Source organism: Octopus bimaculoides, chromosome 5 (genome assembly GCF_001194135.2).
Source record: "Octopus bimaculoides isolate UCB-OBI-ISO-001 chromosome 5, ASM119413v2, whole genome shotgun sequence".
Classification (NCBI taxonomy): Eukaryota; Metazoa; Mollusca; class Cephalopoda; order Octopoda; family Octopodidae; genus Octopus; species Octopus bimaculoides.
In genome coordinates, this window is record NC_068985.1 from 65,697,756 (window position 1) to 65,719,853 (window position 22,098).

Below are 22,098 nucleotides of genomic sequence, written 5' to 3' on the forward strand. Positions count from 1 at the left end.
AAAAAGGAAATTCTTCACCTTTGAAATAGGCTGATGGATGACAAATAGATACAATAAATGCCCCTTCTAGAAGTGGAATAGATTTATTTTACCTCAAAATTGAATTAAAATACCCAATATTGTTCGGAGTTAAGCTTAAACTTGGAAGAAGTTAGCAAAAAGTACGGTAATTATTTCTAAAATTATAGCTTCTAGGTCCACTTTGCCACATTTCACTACCATGTAGCATTACACAAGTAATGTTCATACACAAGTATCATACAATTTGCCTTTCACTCTGTTATCAATACAAGTATTAACTCTCTGAACTTTTCCAGCTGATTCATGTTCTAGCAACTACAATTTCAGGACACATCCTTCACTGATAATTTGGTCACCTAGGTTACAGAAACTATCTACTACCTCTGAGGAACTCCAGAGTATTCCAGAAAATCTATTTCCCATGTGTTCTTAGTGTTTAATGTGCCTGCATTTCTGCCACAAAATCTTTCTCTTTTAACCTTCTTGTGATTCCAGTACACCTCTTGTATGTCCATAGTTTCTGCTATATATGGAATTTCTACCTACATCTTTTCTACATATTGAACACTTTTCTGAAAGAATTAGTGTACAGTCTGTTTTTCTGTTTACTAGAACTTCGGTCTTTTCTAAGCTAACTTCAAGACTATTGGTTTCAGGTTTTGTTTTCACACCTGAAATTTTTTTCCAAATTCTACTACAGATTCCACCCTAAAAACGAGGTCATTAGCTTATAGTAGCTCCCTAGGGTAACCAGTCTTAAATTCCTCTGTTATGTCCTGGAGGATAATGATAAATAGGAGGGGAACGACTTGAGCCCTGGTGAACTTCCTGCATGCTACAATTGTCGTGTTACTCATAGCTAACTCTCACCTTACTTACAGTATCCTTGTACACGACTTGGGCAACTTTCACCAGCCATTTATCTATGCTTAGCTTCTATAGTATCCACCAAATCAGACATTGAGGGATCCCATTTAAGGCTTTCTCCAGGTCAACAAATGCCAAGTACAGTAGTTTACTTTTGGCTAAATCTCCTGCAACAGCTTTACTAGAAGAGAGCATCAGTAGCACTTCTCCCAAGCAAAACCAAACTGCATCACATCTGGTCTTTCTTCCTAATCACTTGAGCAATAACCCTTTCTGTAACTTTCATAACCTGATCCAGCAACCTTGCCAAAGCATCTTTACTATTGTATAAGTTGACTATAATGCTATCTCAGTTATTGAATACAATACCTACCTGTACAACTTCATTAACTGTACAGGCAATGAGCCTTTATCCATTACTGCCTGGCATTTTATACAACTTTTTCTGCTTGCTTTGCTGAATGATACCCTGCATGCAACTGGTTTATGTGAGCCTGAGTAGCACTTTTTGTACTAACTTTCCTTGCAAAGTGGTATTTTTAGCAATAATTGGGCATGTTATTTTTGTGAATTTCAGATTTAACAAAACAAATGTTCAGTTATTGGAAAACCACTTTAAATGGGTTAATTAGAGAGTACTTTTATCTTTAAAAATTTCTTCTGTGGGTCTTTTCATGAAAATTGCAAATTGATAATCCCTTGAGTAAGAGTTCATAATTTCGTTTTGTATGAATGTGAACAAGAGTGCAACTTTAGTTGGTAATAGAACTGACACAGCGCTATGCCTTGCAAATTCGTGTTGTACAGCAGTGTTTCCCAAATTTTTCACGTCAAATTGCAATGTTGCCCACCTATTGGCCAAAAAGTGCTCCATCACCCACCTATGTAAAAAACCCTGACACCCCCCACCCCACCATATCATTTGACACGCACGCACACACACACACACACACACACACACACACACACTATATCGTAGACTCATTGCTCTGTTAGTGCCATTTGTACTAAATATGTGATTGTTTACAAATCCCTTATTGTGGGTTTAGTTTTGCCATTAGTGTCAATAAAATGCTTATGCTAACTCTATATTTTTCAGACAGATTAATTTCTGGAAACTTGCGCTTTCTTTTACACTGATTTTCATTTTCCCAAAATAAACCATTGATCAGAACTACCGATGCAAAAATAATTAATGATTGTATTATAAAGGAAAATAATAAAACTTTTTAATGAGAACCATGTGTCTGGTGCAATGCAACTAGTGCAGATACATTCGGTTTCAAACTTGTCAACTTCAGCTGCAAGTCTCCTTGTTGTGTCACATCCAGTCCAATTCTTTAATGGGAAAGTAAAGATCCAACATGGTTAAAACTAGGTTCAACCAGGTATGAGGTAGGGAAGGAAAGCAAAAGTAATTTCAGATGTTTCCACAGACTGGAGTAGGAATTCGATATACTCTGATAGTACCACAAAACTTCTTTGCCATTACTGCAATATCGCATTGTGGTGGCACTGTCATTTTGTAATCCTATCAATTCCTACTGAACGTCATCCTCGCAATTGACTGCATTGACCTCAAATGGATTGCTATACCAATTTGGAATATTCAGCACAATAACATCTTGAAATTGCTCCACCATGTTATCATGCAATGATTGTAAATTGCTGCGATATGTAGTTAAATCCTCATCAACTAATTCATCTTTCAAAGAATCAAGTTGTGGAAATTGATGGAATTGACATTTTGAAATGTTAGTCTTATAAAACACCAATTTCAAAATGAAGGTAGTGATAAATGATTTACTGTCAATGAGAGTTTTTCTGTTTCCTTGCAATAACTTATTCAATTCATTTAATTTTGTGAATATATCACAAAGAGAAAAGATATCACATCTTGCAGCCATCAATGAAGCGAATAGTAGTGTATCTTCAAAGAAAGATATGATTATATGGTTAGTATGGTCCTCATCATTTCTCACAGAGTTGACAGGAAATTCGATCAGACAAGGGACTGGACTTCAATTTGTTCACAGTCTTGATAACTAACTGTAGTGCATCATTCAACCTACCATTCATATTTTTTGCCACTAAATGCTGCAGGTGTGCCAAGCAATGAACAGTTAGTGTCTGGTGGGAAATTTCACACTTTAGCAGAAATGAAAACCTCTGTCTCTTCCTATCATCGAAGGGGCTCCATCAGACGCACAGGCAAGAATGTTACTGAGTGGAATATTATGTTCAAAAAGGAATAGAGTGTGAAAAATAGTTGCACCTTGAATCAAGTGGCAATTTCTCTGTGAACAGCATTTCCTCACAAGGTTGAAGGTCTTCATTGAAATATCGAATATATACCATCATCAAACATTGATTGACAACAACAGTTGACTCATCCACTTATATAGAAAATTCAGAACGCTGGAGAATATTAATGAGCTGATGTTTGACAGTGTTGGCCATTTCATTGATGCTTCAAGAAATTGTGTTAATACTAGGTGAGATCTTCTTCATAATGTTATTGGGTTTTTTGTGCATAACGGTTGACAAAACCTATTCAATAACTGGGCAAAGTAATGTTTCTCCAATTGTGTGAAACCTCCTAGACTTAGCAACAAGCAATGCAATGTTGTACGATGTAATCAACCCGTCATTCTCCTGTTTACTAGTTTACTTGAGTAGCATGTTGAATGTTTGTATTTACTTTTTGAAAGAGGAGCTTGGTTAAAAAAAAATATGATAATGGCTTATCCATCTTGTCAGAATACTTTGCATCAAAGTGATGCTTCAAGCGTGAAGGTTTCATTGTTTCATTAGTCAAAGTCTGATGGCAAAGAAGGCACATTGGTAACTGACAGTTCTGAGGAGAGGGAATAAATCCAAAGGATAAATAATCACTACAGTACTGTTGACAAATTTTCTTGACTGGAGGCATCAGTAAAGTGAAAATGAATTTCTACAGATGGCGTCAGAAAGGCAGTATGGTATTCCCAAAAAGAAGAAGTCAATAGAGTGGAGTCAGGTGACACCTCTTTAATGGAGCAAATACAAATGTATTTCGTTTGGCTGCCAGCATTTCAAAAATTAAAGTTTATAGAAAATTTTAAAATTTGGTACATTAATGTACCTTTCCAAGCTAAATTGCTAGGGTTATTCAACTTTTGCCAGAAAAAATGTTTTTAAAAAGTTATACAGGTTTAAAGTTTGATCATTTTCACACAGTCAAGAAACATGATTTCAAAGCTGTCACTTTGTGTGTGACTGCATATTTTGTCAACATCCTGAAAATAGCACTTGTGTTTTGATATGAAACCACAGAATTAAGCATGTCATATAACCCCCTCATAACTTTTTTATTTTTTAGAGTTTTCAAGAAATTTTTGCGAATTTGAATTTTACACATAGGACTTCATACAATTATGCAAAAAAAAAAAATTGTAGTGGAGTGTGATTTAAGGCCTAGGCCTATTTGGTTGCTATTTTTAGCACACATGACAATCTCAAAGACTGTGACAAAAATATTTGATCAATAAACAAGTTTGCATTTTTAATACAAATACATGCGAGTGCATCCTTATTCTAGGCATGCCTAGATATCAGTAAATGCACACTTAATTTCTAAAAATTCATTGTCACCCAACAAATGTTCATATCACCTGCCAAAATCTCAATTCGTCCATCACCCACTTTGAGAAGCTATGTTGTACAGGATCATTATAGTGTCATGTAATAGTGGAGATAATTAATCAATACTTATGTTCCATTGAACTTGTCTAGGTGATACTGGTGAAATAAAGGCTGAAGTAAGAGAGCAAATTAACTGTAAAGTTGCTGAATGGCGAGAAGAAGGAAAAGCTGAAATTGTTCCTGGTGTGAGTTATTTTTCTGTAATTTGCTACTGTTACATTTCTAAAAGTATTACTTGTGTTCATTTTTCTATTGCTTTTGTCATATTAGGAAAAAACATTCAATCAACTCAACACCTGTGCGAGATGAGAAGATATTTCATGTACCTGGGATAGTGGGAGCATAAAAGGCAAAGTGGAGTTCCCATGACAGTATATTTTCATTTGCTACTTGTATTTTGGACTATAGAGCCTACAGTGATATACATTATGTGTGTTGAAGCCTGCAGTCGACAGTGTAGAATAATAAACATAATTAAGGGGTCAGCAACAGTTGCTTCACCACATACCGAAGTTCAGAAATAGCAGCTAAAGTGCCGAAACTCCAACAGATAGCATTACTTGTAACTCACAAAAGCAAAACAAGAAGAAAAGAATAAACGAACTAAACTAGTCGTAGTTAATCATATACGCGTTTCTGGTTTAGAAGTGCAAATCCTTCATTACCTCATCAGTATGATATTCCAGTTGCAAATTTATTAATAAATTAATAAATTGATAATACTTTACTCTTTTAATTGTAATAAGTGTAGAATAATATATAGTTTCATGCAAAAGTAGAATTGAATTATAGCGTTTTTTCCCCCTTCATTTTCTAGTCATTGTATTGTGCATAAGTTATGTTTTGATAATTTAATATGTAGGAGAAGGACAAAAAACATTCCATGTTGTGTAAATCAGGAATCATTACCAGTATAGTCTGTACATTTACAGTAACCTGGGAGAAGTGATAGTGACCTTGATGTCTGCTGCTAATAGCTGAGTGTATATTCCCTTGGATTTAATGTCAAAAACATCTTTTTTATTTTCTTTCTTTTATCCACAGGTATTGTTCATTGATGAAGTGCATATGTTAGACATTGAATGTTTCTCATTCTTGAACCGGGCTTTAGAAACTGATATGGCTCCTGTACTGGTAATGGCTACAAATCGTGGTATCACACGGTGAGTGTCAAATATTAGTATTGTATTATATATCTTAGCTTATGTTAAATGTGAATCTAATTATGATAAACAGTTGATGGAAATTGATTATTTAAAACCAATCATTTTGAAATTAATGTTATTTCATTAGTATTGTATGTTGTTTATATTATATGTATCATAAAGTGATGTTAAACTAAAGAAAAATTTGTGTGGTCTAAGAATACAACTTAGCAAATGAGTGATCACAGTTGTTGAGAGGGCCTCTGACACCTTTGCTTGACTTGCTGCAAGCAAGTTCCCCTTTAAACATCCCATTCTATTTTACAAAAAAAAAGAAGGAAAGGACACATCATCATCATTTAATATCTGTTGTCCATGCTGGCATGGATTGGACTCATTTGATGAATATAGTTCTAGACACTGTCTGAGAAAGATAGGATGGTTACACATGGAATGTCTTTGTTCAGAGTTCTGCTAGATCAGAAGTGACCTAGACCTAAGTAAAAACAGTTGGGAGGCAGTGGTATGGGAATGAAACCATTAAATATTTACTTCAGTGCTTCTATTACCTTTCACTATATGATATTATTACATTTAAGAATCTGCTTGTGTGCATTCAAATTTTGTGAAAACATTAACTGCAGAAATGCTTCTTGCCTAAAATCACTTCCAGTTCATTTCTGAGTCCTGGAACTCTCCAAATAAAAGATCTTTGATCTTTATTTTATCAAAACAGAAAAATATAATTATTCCTTAGAAAACAGAAAATAATGTATGTATGCACAAACTCATAAACATTAATAGGAAAACAGATACACACATACAACTTAACTTATGAAGTGTACTAGCCAAGAGTAGGAATGTTTCCTCCGGTGGCCTTCTACACTCTGTCTACTGAATGTCACTCTCAATGTTTTGACTAATCTGAGGCTATGGTTGACAACTTTTGCCCAAGGTTCCAGGCAATACAAAATTCACAGCTATGGCTGACTGAAGACTTTTTAGTATATCACTTAATGGTAAATGCTTTGATTTATTATCTGTTTCAGTTTGTTAGCCACATCAAAAAAAGAAAAGTACGATGTCTTGGGATCATATTTTAAAGATATATTAGAATTTGTTTCTGAAATTAATTAAATTTCATTATTTCATTTAATGAAAGAAGCATCATTTCCTCTTTTATAGCTCTTTTCTTGAAAACCTGTTGTATTTTTTGTTGTGACAGAATTCGTGGAACCCAGTATTTAAGTCCTCATGGTATTCCAATAGATCTTCTGGACCGTTTACTGATCATTTCTACTTCTCCTTATGAAGATAAAGAAATAAAACAGATTCTCAAGATCAGGTAAAGTTTAATAATATGAAATCCAAATGCAGCTAAAATACTACCACAAAATTACCATATACAATTTCTGGTTAAAACTATTTTACTGAAGTCACTAATGTTTTCAAGGAAAGTCATAACTTTTAATTCTCTTTCTCATAATTCTATATTACAAACAATTTTATGATTTAGAAATCATTACATTTATTCAAAAGACATGGTGTTTCAGAAGTTATTAATTAGAGCAGTTGATATAGCCTATTATAATAGGTATCACTATGAAGTTTTGAAAATATTTAAATGTAATTTCTACTTGGTTGTATTTTATACCATTTGTCTACAGTGAGAAATTTTCTCCATGACAAAACACAGTGAATGACTTGTTTACAAGTCTGAACATGTTCTTGGCATATTTGAATTGGTATTAACATTGTAATTTCTACTGTATTTTTTGTTCGAGAGCATCCAAAGAGAAACATTTTAATACCTCATATGTGAAATTTAGATGAATATTTTAGGAAATATGACAATTTCAATAGTTAGCAAATTGGTTGAAATCTTGCCTAATTGGCCTAAATGAATAATTAGCCATATTTTTTTATGTCATATCTTTGAAACTGAGGTGATAATCATCTTCAAATTACATAAATTAATAGTGACCATGGTGTAGCAGTTGCCTAACTTCTTTTTAGGTTCTTTTTAGGTTCTTGGTTGATTTTGCAGTGTTTTAAAACCTAGCCAAAACCAAAAGCACAGGCCTCAGAAACTTGAGTTTTGGCACATTTGTAATAGGTATGGGAGTAAAAAGAAAAAAACATGAGATTTTGGGACATGACACCATTTCAATAAAATTTTAATGAACTATTAAAAATGACAATAAATAGTTGAATTTCAGATCAGGACGCCCACATAAGTTGGATTTTCTCCATTTTGACATGGATTTTCCCAATTGTTTTGCATCATGATCTTGGAAATGATGGGGGCAAAGCTTTTTACAAAAGTTTTTTTATGAAAATTTAGGATCCCCTTTCCTCTCTCTCTCCCCACCCACCTGAACCAATTTTGGTCAATTTTGTTTGCACTATACACTTAAAAAACGATGAAAGAAGCCTTTTTGGTTAAGAAAGAAAAAAAGAAATTGAAAATATTTTCAAATGGAATGGTGTGTGAGTTAAGGGAGATTTAGCTGGTGTTTCTAGCACATCCTACGATTTAGATTTAGTTTGTTCAGATGTTTCTCATACCCTTTCTCTGCTCTTGGTAAGAGCATTTGATGCTCTCCTGGATGCAGCTTGTTCAGGAGTTTGAGAGTCCCTGAATCTTTGCATTGGAAACTCTCCTGGCTGCTGTTTGATTTGGGTTTTCATTTGCATTGGACTTTCTTTTCCTCTCTGCAGCCTTGGCTCTTTTGATTGCAGTCTGGTCCTTTGTTGGCAGAGATTTATTTTTGCGAAGTATACTGCTGCTGTATGCAATAGGCAACAATAAACTTGCCTTTTAAAAGTTCAATAATAATTCTTCTTCTGCCACTTAGTTCAAAGACAATTTGATGTACGTACAAACAATTATTTGTTGTAGTTGGTACGTATCTTAACTCCTGTTCGTAGTTTGAAGGAAAATTACACTACTGTCACTAAACACTATTTTTAAAGTGCAGTTTTTATGGTTTGGAATTGCTCTAAGCGTATTTAACCATAAAGATGTTTGAAATTTAGTATTTTTTAAGTCAGTGTGCGCTAAGTTTCCATAGCCCCGACGGCATGAAAATTTTATTAATATCTGAAAAAATACTCAGTTTCCAACATTTTTATGGTAGAGAGTTATGAGAGGTAATATTGCATGAGAGTAAATTCAATACATATTTCAGTTCTGAATGTTATGAAGCACGTGTTATGGCTAAATTAATTGATACAGTTATAATATTTAGAGAAAAATTTTTTCAAAATGTTCATTTTGGAAATTACTTTTGGAAATAGTTATAATTACTTTGAGAAATATTTTTTTCAAAATGTTAGGATTAAGAAAAAACTTTTTAGAGAGTAGTTAGAGACAGATTTTTTTCAGAAAGTTAGCATTAAGAAAGAAACTTTTTTAGGGATTAGAATTAGTATTTTTTAAGGTAATAATAAAATTAGTAGTCAGTGTAGTGACCATGCGACCAGGAGAGGTGACAAAGAATGGCTCCTTTAGCACCTCGCATGGTCGATACAAATAAAAAACACGAAAAGAGGATAAATGAGTATGAGTGCCAAAAGGAAAGAGAGACTCAATTGTTAGAAGGTTTAAGAGAAGGTTTTATTGATATGTCAACTTGTGTGTATGAGTGCGACATATAAACACAATAATAGACAGGCTGTCATGTAAACAAAGTGTATGTGTACAAACATAGATGTATGTGTGTGAGAGAAATACAAAGCATAGAAAAGAGTCTATAAGGACGTTAGAAGAAAGTCCAGACACAAGTATGGTAAATACCAGTTTGTAGTCAAGTTACACAGTAGTTGAAGTGCTGTAACAAGAAGTTGTGGTGGCAAGGCAGAGCCGGGAAGAAGGCACATGTCATGAGAAGTTGAGGCTTCAATGCTGCGGCCGGTTACTTGATACAGGAGGTCTCGCAGGTTGTACTCGCTGTTAACCATGGTGAAGTAATTCACAAACAGTGAGGTGATAGAACCTGTGGTGGTGTGTATGTAGAGACGTTGGTGTAGTCAAGAAGATGATGGTGGCGACGAAGATGGAGTGTCCTGAATGCTGAACGAAGTGTTGAATTTCCATGAAGCTGCTGTCGTGTCGTCGCTGGAACTGGCTGTGTGCTCTGTGGTCAGCGGCTAGACCTCAGAAGGTCTGAAGCAGACTGACAAACTGTGACGGTGAAAAGCTAGCTATTTATACCATACCGTTGGCTCAACTGAGGTTCAGAAAAGGCTGTCTCATGCGACCTTATCTGAAGGCTGCGACTGGTTGGGTTGCACCCTGGCGCAAAATAGAACAGGAGACAAAATGCGCCAATACCAACCAATCAGAGGGGTGGACACAACATGGTCCAAAAGAGCAGCCAAAGGCTAGCTGTTATCCACTACGTTTGCACTCGTGTATATATAACAGAGAGAGAGAAGTACGCTACAGAGCCCCTCACCAGTCATTTTGTGTAAGACAAAATAGATAATAAAGGATGAAATAACTGTAACGAAAAGGAGAAAGAGCGGTTAGTCATGAAGCTGGTACTGGGTCACTATTTTGTAAAAGTCCGTACGAACGTCGGGCTGCATGTTGGAATCACGTCGGGCACAACATGTGATCACATTGGGGTCACCAGTTTGTAACGACCGTGCGACGGTGACGAGGAATAGCTCCTTTAGCGCATCGCATGGTCGGTCCCAAAAAGGAAAAGAGAGACACAACCGGTAGAAGGTTTTATTGACATGTCGACTTGTATGTCTGTGTGTGTGAGTGCGACATGATAAACACAATAATAGACAGGCCGTCATGTAAACAAAGTGTATGTGTATGCAAACTTGGATGTATGTGTGTGCAAGAAATACAGAGCATAGAAAAGAGTCTATAAGGACGTTGAGAGAAAGTCCAGACACAAGGATGGTAAATACCAGTTCGTATTCAAGGTACACAGTGGTTGAAGTGCTGTATCAAGAAGTTGTGGCGGCAAGCCAGAGCCGAGAAAAGATACTGTCGCATGAGAAGTTGTGGCTTCGATGCTGCGGCTGATTACTTGGTACAGGAGGTCTCGCAGGTTGTATTCGCTATTAACCATGGTGAAGCAATTCACAAACAGTGTTGAGAGAACCTATGTGGCTGCTGTTGGTGGTGTGTACGTAGAGAAGTTGGTGGTGTGTACATAGAGAAGTTGGTGTTGATGCTAAGAAGCTGACAGTGGCGATGAAGATGGAGTTTGTAGTAAGCAGTTGAACGAAGTGTTGACAAGTCTCCATGTGCTGTGCTGTCGTTGCTGGAACTGGCTTTGTGCTCTGTGGCCAGTGGCTAGACCTCAGAAGGTCTGAAGCAGACTGGCAACCAGGACGGTGAAAAGCTAGCTGTTTATAAGATACTATCAGCTCAAGCAGGGGTTCAGAAAGACTGTCCCACCCGACCTCATCTGAAGGCTCCGATTGGTTGGGTTGCACCCTGGCGCGAAATAAAACAGGAAACAAAAATGCGCCAATACCAACCAATCAGAGGGGTGGACACAGCAGGGTCCAAAAGTCTGGCCGAAGGCTAGCTGTTAACCACTACATCATCCGCACTCGTGTATATATAACAGAGAGAGAGAAGTATGCTACAATAATTATAATATTTAGAGGAATATTTTTTCCAAATGTTAGGATTAAGAAAAATAACTTTTTAGAAAGTAGTGTTATGGTTTACAGTTATAATATTTAGAGACAGATTTTTTTCAAAATGTTAGGATTATGAAAGAAACTTTTTTAGAGAGTAGAATGGCACTAACCTTTGGGAGGAAATTCCACAAATTGTGTGTAAACTTTCTCAAAGTTATAAAGCAAGTGTTATGGTAGAAGATATAGATGTTTAATTTTGGTGTGAGGTTCCAGGACAGTGGAGATAGATAAATAGATGGATAGACAGATAGATAGGTAGAGAGAGGGAGGGGGAGGGATTTCTTTTCAATTTGGAATTTTTTTACCATTTATTTATTTATTTAGTAGTCCCCCCCTCCCCTGTTGTATAGCTACTGGTATGAGACATGAGTTCAAGGACGGTGACCTTTTAGGATGGGGAAAATAATGAAAAAAGGATGGGGTACAGTCATCATTAAAAGCATTTTTTTCCCCTTAAAGTGCCAAGCAAAAACTAAAACAAAAACAATAGTTTTCAGTATGCTGGTCAGTATGTTGGCCACAGGAATTTCTGTCAAATAGACATAGTTTAACAAAGTTGTATATCATCTCACTCTTTCTCTCACATACCCACTCTTTCTCACTCTCTTATTGTTACTCCCAGTACCACCATCAACACTACTACTTTTAATAAAACACCATCAACTCTCCCTAAATTTCTTTTGTCTCTCTTTCTCTCTCTCTCTCTGTCTGTCTTCGCCACTGCCCTCACTGTCTCTATGCCTACTATTACTCTCACCCCGTCATGAGGGATAGTAGGAGTGTCATTGAACAGTGAGAGAGGGGATCAAAGTATGACACACTGACACACAGAAATTAGTTTTTATATTAGATGATAAAATGAAAAATATTACATTTTGTTTTTGTACTATGTGGAATATATGTTGGCACTTATTGTTATCAGATGTGAAGAAGAGGATGTGGAAATGAGTGACGATGCCCTCACTGTTCTCACACGTATTGGTATGGAGACATCTGTTCGTTATGCTATTCAGCTCATTACAACTGCAAATTTAGTATGCCGGAAGCGAAAGGTTAGTTCCTATTCTCAGTTTTTCAACCATCATTGTCACCAGCAAACTGACATGTGATTTATTAGAAATGAAAGTAATCCCTTGCTTAGAAGTGTATGAAACATTACAGTTTGTTATGTCATGCTCCAGTTGCATAATACATGAATAAACAAATTTTTGAGCTAATTTCATCTTTATACTAAAATGTTTATCTTTTATGCTTTTACCAGTTTCAGTCTTTAGACTGTAGTCATGCTAGACTTTTAGAATTTTGATTGAAAGAGACTCTCTAAAATAAATCAATTCTTGGGTAGTATAGAGGGACATTTTTGTTTGATGGACCAATTTATCAGCTATCCTTCACTGATACATACTTACTTACATAACTCTTACATAATTTTTGTCTACTAAATTTCATTTAGAAGGCTGTGGTAGAAGACACTAGTCCTCAGGCTGCACAATAGGATGGAACCTAAAGCTACATAGTTGTAAAGCAAACTTCTTAACCACATGCCCATCAGATTTCAGATTTCCTACAGATCTAAATTAGAATTATTTGCAGTGGTTTATATTTCAATACAGCCTTGAAAAAAAAATTTCTGTTATGAATCTGAATCTTTGTTTTCAATTTTTTTATAGGGTACTGAAGTTGATGTGGATGACATAAAGAGAGTCTATTCATTGTTTTTGGATGAGTCGCGTTCAACTCAATTTCTCAAGGAATACCAGCAAGAATTTATGTTTAATGAACTTGGTATTAGACTTTCCTTTTCTTATCATTCTATAGCATGCTGCAAAATAGTTGACATGAAAGTTGAAAGCTTGTTTCAAAACTGGCATTTCCATTTCCAGCTGACTTTCTACTCTAATAAGTGTATGCAATGATAGTTTAAAAACATAACTATTTTACATCTGCTTTCCATGATGTCACTTATTTGACACATCTTATTTGGAGTCATTGCTCACTTCAAAGGTTAGGACTATGCCTCACTTGTATGGTTTTTATGCCTGAATGCCCTTCCTATTGCCACTCACTTCACTGAGTGCATTTTATCATAGCAGCATCACTAAAGAAATTGTCTTTCTACTGGCAAGAGTCCCCTCTCCTCTACTTTTCTCTATTAATTCATTCTTTTCTATCTTACACTGCTGTGTGAGAAGGGAGCGAGAACTAAAAAAAGAGGTTAGAAGAAAGAGTAATGGAGAGAACAAGAATGAGAGGGTAATAGAAGAATGAGTTACTGAAGGGAAAGAAGGAGGCCTGATGATTGTTATAATATGACATTGAATAAAAACATAAGCAGGGGATTTTAAGAGTAACTATTATGCATCTTTGCCATTGTATGTTTAACTCAGGTGTCATGAAGATAGAAGATAGTGATGAGGAAGAGAGTGTTGATGGAAGGTGTAGTATGAGAGGAGAGTGATGGATCACCATAAATATGTGTGATATTGAGAGAGATGGATAGCAATAAAACTGAGTGATGGTAAGAGAGTAATCATTGTCAATGAGAGATGGTGTATAATAGGTGGTTTGTGACATGGAGTATTGATTAAGAATAACAATAGTTGGGTGAGGTCCAAATGTAAATTTTGCATTTCAGCTTCTTACCATCACCACCACCACCACCATTATCTTTTACTTGTTTCTGTCATTAAACTGCAGCCATGCTGGGATACCCCCTTGAAGAATGAATCAACCCTAATACTTACTTTTCTTTTAAAGACAAGTTCTTATTCCTATATGTCTCCTTAGCTGAACTGCTAAGTTATGATGATGCAAACCTGCCAACACCAGTTGTTAAGCAGTGGTGGGGAACTAACACAGATACATATACATGTGCATGACAGGCTTCTTTCAGTTTCCATCTACCAAATCCACTCATAAGATTGGCCTGAGGCTACAGTAGAAGACACATTGCAAGGTGCCATGCAGTAGAACTGAACCTGAAACCTGGTTGAGAAGCAAACTTCTTACCACACAGCCATGCCTGTGCTTTGCTTTATTTATAGATTACAGAAACAAAAGGGTCTCCTCCAGCACAGTGTTTTTACCACTAGTCAAGACCCTTTTTCATCACCTTGTGAGTGAGATTTAGTTTCTTGAGATCAATTTTCTCCACTTCATCTCATCTTTCTCACTTTCCTTCTGTTTGGACCATTTAGTGCTTTTATACAACTAATATCTTTATACATCACATATACATACCAATTTTTTTTCTCCTGTACACTTCATCTGATTCCTCTTAATCCAGTTTTCTCTTCATCTCATTTGTGCTCTGTTGTTCATAAACAATAACATGTTATTTTCAGCAGAGCATGCTTCATTTCTTTCCAGCCTTCATAATTGTTTCTACCTTCAAGGTTACTGTCCTGCTATCATTGTAACATTGCACTTCTTACACAAGCTTACTCTTTGCTAAGTAATTCTCTTGTAGTTATATCCCTGCATCTCATTTAGGTTGTTTCTTGCTCCTAATCAGTTGTGCTGTAGGTTGTTTAGTATCTTTCGTGACCTGGTCCATCAGTTTGATGACCCTCTATTTGCTTTTTCTTTATCATGCTTTAAACTATAAAGCCATCAGCTTAGATGGCTGATTCCTCTGTTGGAGTAGGCCCTCTATTTTTTTTATTCACTATCTTCATTCAACATCTAACAGCAGCATTTTTTGACTAGTGACAAACTTCCTCTCAATGGTATTTTGATTCTCTTTGCTATATTGCTTTGGTAAATAGTGACGCTGTTGAATATACTTGACACTTAGTTTCTCTTTTAGTTAGTTGATTGTGTTCTTTGCTTCTAGAACTATCTCTGTGATATCATGTACTATTTCATCATTATGTTAACTTCTTTCTGGCTGGAGGTTTACACTAGCCACAGATATAGTCTGTATCTTACAGCAGACTGTTTTGCAGGAATTCCTTATTTCATCTATGAATGTCTTCATCTCCGTCCTGCTTTGAACTTCTCAGAATCACATGGTTAAGATTTTTCATTGCATGTATGCTGTCAGCTGGTATTCTGTATTACAGCTGCAATTTGACTAGTATCTTGTGAGTGAAATAGATAACAACTGAAGAAGTTTGTGTGTGTCAGTGTGTGTTTCACTCTTGATATGATCTTTGCCAAAGATAAAGTGCATCAATTGTTTTTCCTTTTAATATGTGATAGAATTCCTCAGTGGTTTTTCTGTCTCCCCTATTTCTTGTATACTCTACCTAAGGCCTACAGAATTTTGTTATTGATTTACAGACATTACTGATTCATAATATGCATGTGTGTGTTATATATGTATATACATCTTTTATCTTTTGTTTCATTCATTGAACTGTGGCCATGCTGGGATACTACCTTGAAGGGATTTTAGCCAAATGCTTATTTTTTTTAAAGCTGAGTACTTATTCTACTGGTCTCTTTTGCCAAACTTCTAAATTACAGGGATATAAACAAACCAACACCAGTTGTCAAGTGGTCATGGAGGATAAACACAAAGTGACATATACACACACACACTCAGCAGGCTTCTTTCAGTGTCCATCTACTAAATCCACTAACATGACCTTGGTCAGAGTGCAATAAATAAGCTTATGTTGGTCCTTGAAATCTTGACAACAACATTTGTCATTGCATATGCTCCTCAACTGGGACTGACAAATGAACAAAAGGACTGATTTTATCTGTCAGATTACCTTGAAGACAATTGGCAGTAACCTGATTATTGTGGCTGTTGACTTCAATGGACATGTTGGACAGCAACCTGATAAATTTCATGGTGTATATGGAGGCTATGGCTTTTGTCTTAGAAATATGAAGGGAAGAAGGCCTTTGGAATTCTGTGATGCTAATGACTAACTTCATCACTCTGGTGGGCACACTAGTCAGATAGACTGCATTCTCACCAGAAAACAGGTTAGACAGATATTTGTAAATGCAAACATGAAAGACAACTGGAAATTCTTGTGGAGCATCCTACTGAGGGCTACAGACCAAATTTGTGGCTGGTGCAAAGTTCCAGTTAGACCAAGTGTCATGTGGTAGTGGATCAGTGAAGTAGAGAGAGAGAGAGTCAGCCATCCAGCCATAAAAGCAAAGAGCCAGGATTGGAAGAAAAGGACTAACAGAGAATTATACCAGATAGTTACAAGAGAAGCTAGTTGATGGGTATGTTTAGCAAGTGGAGAAGCTGAAATGAGGATGCATGAAGTGTTCTAGATTGTAAGGCAGTGTATTAGAGAAAATTGAGATAGTGTGAGTGAGAAGTTTGTGCAGTTGGATAATGGTACACTTAGTGAAGCTGAAAATAAAGAGGCACAGAAGTGCTACAACAGAAGGCTATTATATGTGGAAAATGCATGGGAGAAAGGTCGTCCTCCCAATATAGGCTTAACAGCATTATGATAGATAAAGCAGTGAAAACCTTTGATCTATCAGGAATTACTTCTGAGATACTTAAAATATCTGGTGGAATAAGGTACAAACAAGTTACCAATGTAGTTAGTAAGGTTATACAGGAAGGTACCAAACCCAGCAACTGGTGTTGCAGCATTATAGTGAATTGTTTCAGCGTAAAGAAGATGTTTTAGATAGATGTTTTGGAGCAATAAATGGTAAGAATACAAGGGAAATAGATTTTCTGGAATGCCTAGGAGGTTCCCTAGAAGTAGAAATGTAGAAATGTTTCTCTTGTTTAAGTTACCTAATTAGGAGTGTAGGAGGATATTTTAAAAGTATACAGTGTATTTGAAGTAAATTAGACATTGTTTTCAAGAATAGCTTGATGTATTGGCAAACAATCAATGATGTTGGAGAGCATAAAGGATAGTTGAGAAAAAGTTGATTGACATGGTGGACTGAAAGCCATCTGTATCTTGATGATTTGCATTGGATATCAAAATGCTTGACATCACAACTGGTGCTCAGTGCTCTGTGAACACTGTAAAGGCTGTAAGATGTGACAGGAATATCACCAAGTTCCTCCAAACTGTGAGGGTGACATCATGTCTCATCACAACTTTGAACAGGATCTTAGGTTTAATTCAAATGGCTGTGTGAAACTGTTGGAGACTTAGTCAGTCTCTGGTTGGAGAGGGTTTCTGCTGGAAAGCCATGTGTGGTAGTAAGATTTGACTCTTTGTCATACCTCTGAAAAGTGTGAGAAGCAGTTGTCAGAGAATTTCTCTGACTTCACCAGCCCCAATTTCTGGCCTCCTAATTCCCCTGACTGCGATCCCATGAATTACTATGTGTGGGGCATGGTTGAGAAAGACACCAACCACTCTACTTGCAAACACCAAGGCCAAATTAAGGAGGTGTTCAAAGATCTTCTCAATAACACAGTAAGGAATGCATATGCTAGATTTCAGAGCCATCTTGAGATTGTGGTGAAAGCTGAAGGCAGCTACTTTGAGTAAACTGTTATCTTCCAGCCATAATCTAGTTGATATGTTTTGATTTTTTAAATTTGTTTAACTGCTAGTCATCCTTAGGATTACAGCCATTTTGCAGCCTTCTTCATGTAATAATAATTTCAGTATATCATAAATTATGTTTACATATTTGCACTAATATGCATGCTACATATTATACAAAACTATTTTATATTCATAAATCAATGTAGATAAAGAAAGGTAGCTCATTAGAACTGAATCACTGGTGTAACCATTGATGTTGTTGTGATCTGATGAGCTAACTTTATCTGCATTGATTTATGAATATAAAATAATATTGTATAATGTGTAGCATGCATATTAGTGCAGACATGTAAACATAATTTATGATATACTGAAATTATTATTACATGAAGAAGGCTGTGAAATGGCTGTAATCCTAAGGATGACAAGTGGTTAAATAAATATATTCACCTTTCATACCCCTGCCTTTATGGTTTTTATATATCAGGCTGAATAAAAAGTAAGCAACATTTTGAAACATGAAATTCATCACAATATATTTCAACACTGCGGAAATTTTATTAATCAAAGTAAATACCATTGCAATCAACACATTTTTGCCAACAAGTTACAAGTTTGTTTATTCTGGTAACATAAAAATCTGGAGTTCTGGAGCTGATGAACTCTTTGAATGCACTTTCAGCATCGGTTTGATTTAGATTAGATTCGATACAATACGTAAGATTAGATTAGTCCTTCATCATGGGTTAGCAACCATTATCTCAGCCTATGCCCCTCAGCCGGGGCTACCCAATGGACAGAAAGACCGATTTTATGACACCCTCTTGCAGACTACCTCATCGTCGAATGACAGGGACCTTCTCTTTGTGGCTGGTGACTTCAATGGACATGTTGGACAACATTCAGGGGGCTTCCATGGCGTACATGGAGGCTATGGTTTTGGTTCCCGCAATGAAGAGGGAACCAGGCTGCTGGAGTTCTGTGATGCAAATGATCTTATGGTTTGCAATACTAACTTCAGGAAACTTGCCAGTCACCTACCGTTCTGGCAGAGACACTAGCCAAATTGACTACATCCTCGCCAGAAAAAGGGAAGGAGAACTGCTTATAAATGCCAAAACCTTCCCAGGCGAAGAATGTACCCCACAACATAGACTAGTAGTTAGTGACTTCAGGATCAGGGCCAAGTGGTTGCCCAGAAGACGACCAGCATGGAGGAGAAGGGTCTGGAAGCTCAAAGATCCTGCGAATGGACAGAGATTTAGAGACTTATTACTCGAAGCCTTTGACGAAATAGAAGGGGATATAGCTTCACACGATGTAGAAGACAACCGGAGGTTTCTACAGGACAACCTGCTGAGGGCCACTGATCAGATCTGTGGATGGTGCAAAGTCCCCTCTCGACCCAAAATAACATGGTGGTGGAACAATGTTGTTGACAGGGCTATTAGACAAAAGAAACAGGCCTGGAAGGACTGGAAGCATGATGGTAGCAGGGAATCGTATCAGACTGCCAGAAGGGAAGCTAGGCATCTGGCAGTAGATAATCTGCTTATCGAAATTCCATCTGACCCATGAATGCATGGAAAAATGGACATTAAATGATGTGGCTGGAACCTGCAGAAGAACCAACAAGTGGTGAAAGCTGCCTTCATGAGCCCAAGCCTGATGGATGAAATGACACAAGACTGGGATTTCTGGCAATACGAGGTTCTCAAAAAGACTTGCCCTCCTCAACAAAACTAAGTTTTGGGAGCACTATATTTTGGGTTCTCCACTTGTTACAGTGACTCCCTCCTCCCATGCATTATGTCTACCTCTTACTCCTGCTGCTTACTGTCCCTCACTCTTCTGCCGCTCCCTGTCATCCCCAGCTCATAGCTTGCCTCATCCTCCCTTCAAACTTAATCATTTTGGCAGCCCTACTCCTCATTCATTTTCCATTGCTCACCCATTCCTACTTAGCTTGAGCCTTGTGGAGCTACCTGAGCATCTTGTTACTTACACACACACACACACACACACAACTGGGTTTGTTACCTGGTTTCCTTCTCAAGCCTTCCCTATCACCCATCATTTCTCTAGTGCTGATCCCTCTAACACCTGAATTGCAGTATTTCTGTTTCTGTAATTGAGGGCTGAACTGCAAACTTCCTCAGTGGACAGTGATGACAACTAGATTAAGAATTCTTGATGTAAATATTATTTGTCAGTGATGACAACTAGATTAAGAACTCTTGATGTAAATATTATTTGTCTTCATGGTTAATTTATAGTCTGCTCAAATATCTACATATGTGCAGTTTATAATGATTCTATATAAATGAAGTAATGACTATTTCACATTGATGCCAATAAAATAATATCGACATTATATTATTTAGAATTGTGCTTAAATGTGTTTTATTTTAACATTAATTTTCCTTATGTAATCTTTTTTATTACTTCCAGCAGAAAACATGGACACTAATTAGGTGTGAGGAAGAAGATAACAGAACACCTTGTATCAACACCTTAATGCATTGCCAACTTGTTGTGAAGCTTTATTTAGTATCATTAAGAAATATTCTATCTTCAATCATTCAAACAATTTTAAGTAAATAAAATGAAATTTCAATTCAATCTGTGTAATCTTTTTCTACATTGCTGGTATCAGCCTGTTAAATAAGATATTCTAAAAAAGACATAAGTATGATTGATTGAGTGAGAAATTAGCACCTCTTCCTTGTTGATTTCTTTAACCCTTTCGTTACTATATTTCTGACCAAAATACACCCCTCATGAGTTTCAATTAAATTCTAAAATAATCATGAATTTAGACTAATTTCATTAAACAACTGTAACTTTTTTACTTATCAACATATTAATGTGATGTTTGGAACATAATTAAAGAAAGGGTTCTTAATCAATTCTATTGCATAACTTTTGTCTCAATGTGACTCTAATTACAGGTAATTCCAGGTAAACTGAGCAAAAGGTAAAAATATTAAAATTTTGTTTAAACATCACCATAGAAAATGAATCATCATCTAATATTCAGTTGGGTGTGCAACAAAATTTTGATATAGAAGAATTATGCACATCACTAGATTATCAGTTGTATTTAATGCACAAAAGAACAGGTGTACCATAAAGGTGAAATAAACTGAAATACTGGAATCCACCTAAATCCACTGCAAGTTTGACCGAACTAAAAAAATCGGCCAAAAAATAATATATGGCCCTGGTTATGGTATGGAAGTGATAAATTACAGACCACATCGTACCCTAGGCCATGCTGATTAACATTATTTTCCCTATATAAAAATTAAATCCACAGCAGTACCCAGTATTTGCTTCACAAATTTTCCAAACTTTGATCCCCCATTTCATGGGCTTTCCTGGCATATACTGTTTGTTTACAATCTGCGTAACAGTTTGTTTCTGCAGTGATTGCTTCAAACAAGCATACTGAAAAAAATAAAAGTCTAATGGTTTCGCTTCCTAAGAAAGATTATAGCTAGAAAAATTGTTAATAAAAACATTTTTAAAGTTTTTACTTCATTCTGATGTAAAATCGTCTTTGCTGTTGCTATTACCGCTTTGTTTCATCAGAATCACTGCTTTCGTTTTCAGATAGAAATATCCTATTCATTCTTGTACACCACGTGCTTTTGTACCTCATTCATTCTTTTTCTCGATATCTCCATATTTTCCGCTGAAAAAACCTTCAAATTCAGAATCACTGCTTGATAGCATGAAACTCCTATCCATTTTCAAAGTTGAAAAAAAATTGATGCCGGAAAATGTGGAAAAAATCTCCCAAAATTCACTGAGTTCAGATATAACGTCAAACAATGTCGGATGCTATAACTCAACTATTTACAAAGTGAAATTACGTATTTTCATGAATGTACTAACAAGATTTGTGCTTAAATTCACATTTAAATAACAACGGGTACTCTTGGCTGGCTATGGCCGGGTTGGTCTTATGAACCAAAAAAACTTTTCGGCCTGGTTAGTATCGAAAGGGTGAATTAATCTACAAAAAATTAACCTATTTTTTCCACTCGGTCATACATTTCACAGAGATTGTGGTAGGCAGTGATTACATGCTGGTTAGGAATCTTGGGCCTTGAGTTTATTCCTTTGCATTACAGTGGGCAGGAACCGAATCGCTGGAGTTTTGGTGCTCAATTGAGCTGTATTTGTAAGTTGTTCCCTGAAGATTCTAGTTGTGCTGCTGAACTATCATGTGAACAACTGCCATTGATTTGGCAGCA

General features: G+C 36.3%; 1 protein-coding gene across 1 annotated transcript in view; it reads left to right on the forward strand.

Moving 5' to 3' along the window:
• The window catches only part of LOC106872164 (ruvB-like 2), a 36,344-nt gene extending 15,886 nt beyond the window's left edge, over nt 1-20,458 (forward strand). The window contains exons 5-10 of the mRNA XM_052968069.1: nt 4,663-4,757; nt 5,617-5,735; nt 6,943-7,062; nt 12,316-12,445; nt 13,064-13,178; nt 20,288-20,458. Of these exons, the coding sequence (XP_052824029.1) occupies nt 4,663-4,757; nt 5,617-5,735; nt 6,943-7,062; nt 12,316-12,445; nt 13,064-13,178; nt 20,288-20,310 (602 nt within the window). The 3' untranslated portion in view covers nt 20,311-20,458. The remainder of the gene's footprint in view (nt 1-4,662; nt 4,758-5,616; nt 5,736-6,942; nt 7,063-12,315; nt 12,446-13,063; nt 13,179-20,287) is intronic.
• Nucleotides 20,459-22,098: the final 1,640 nt, after the last annotated feature.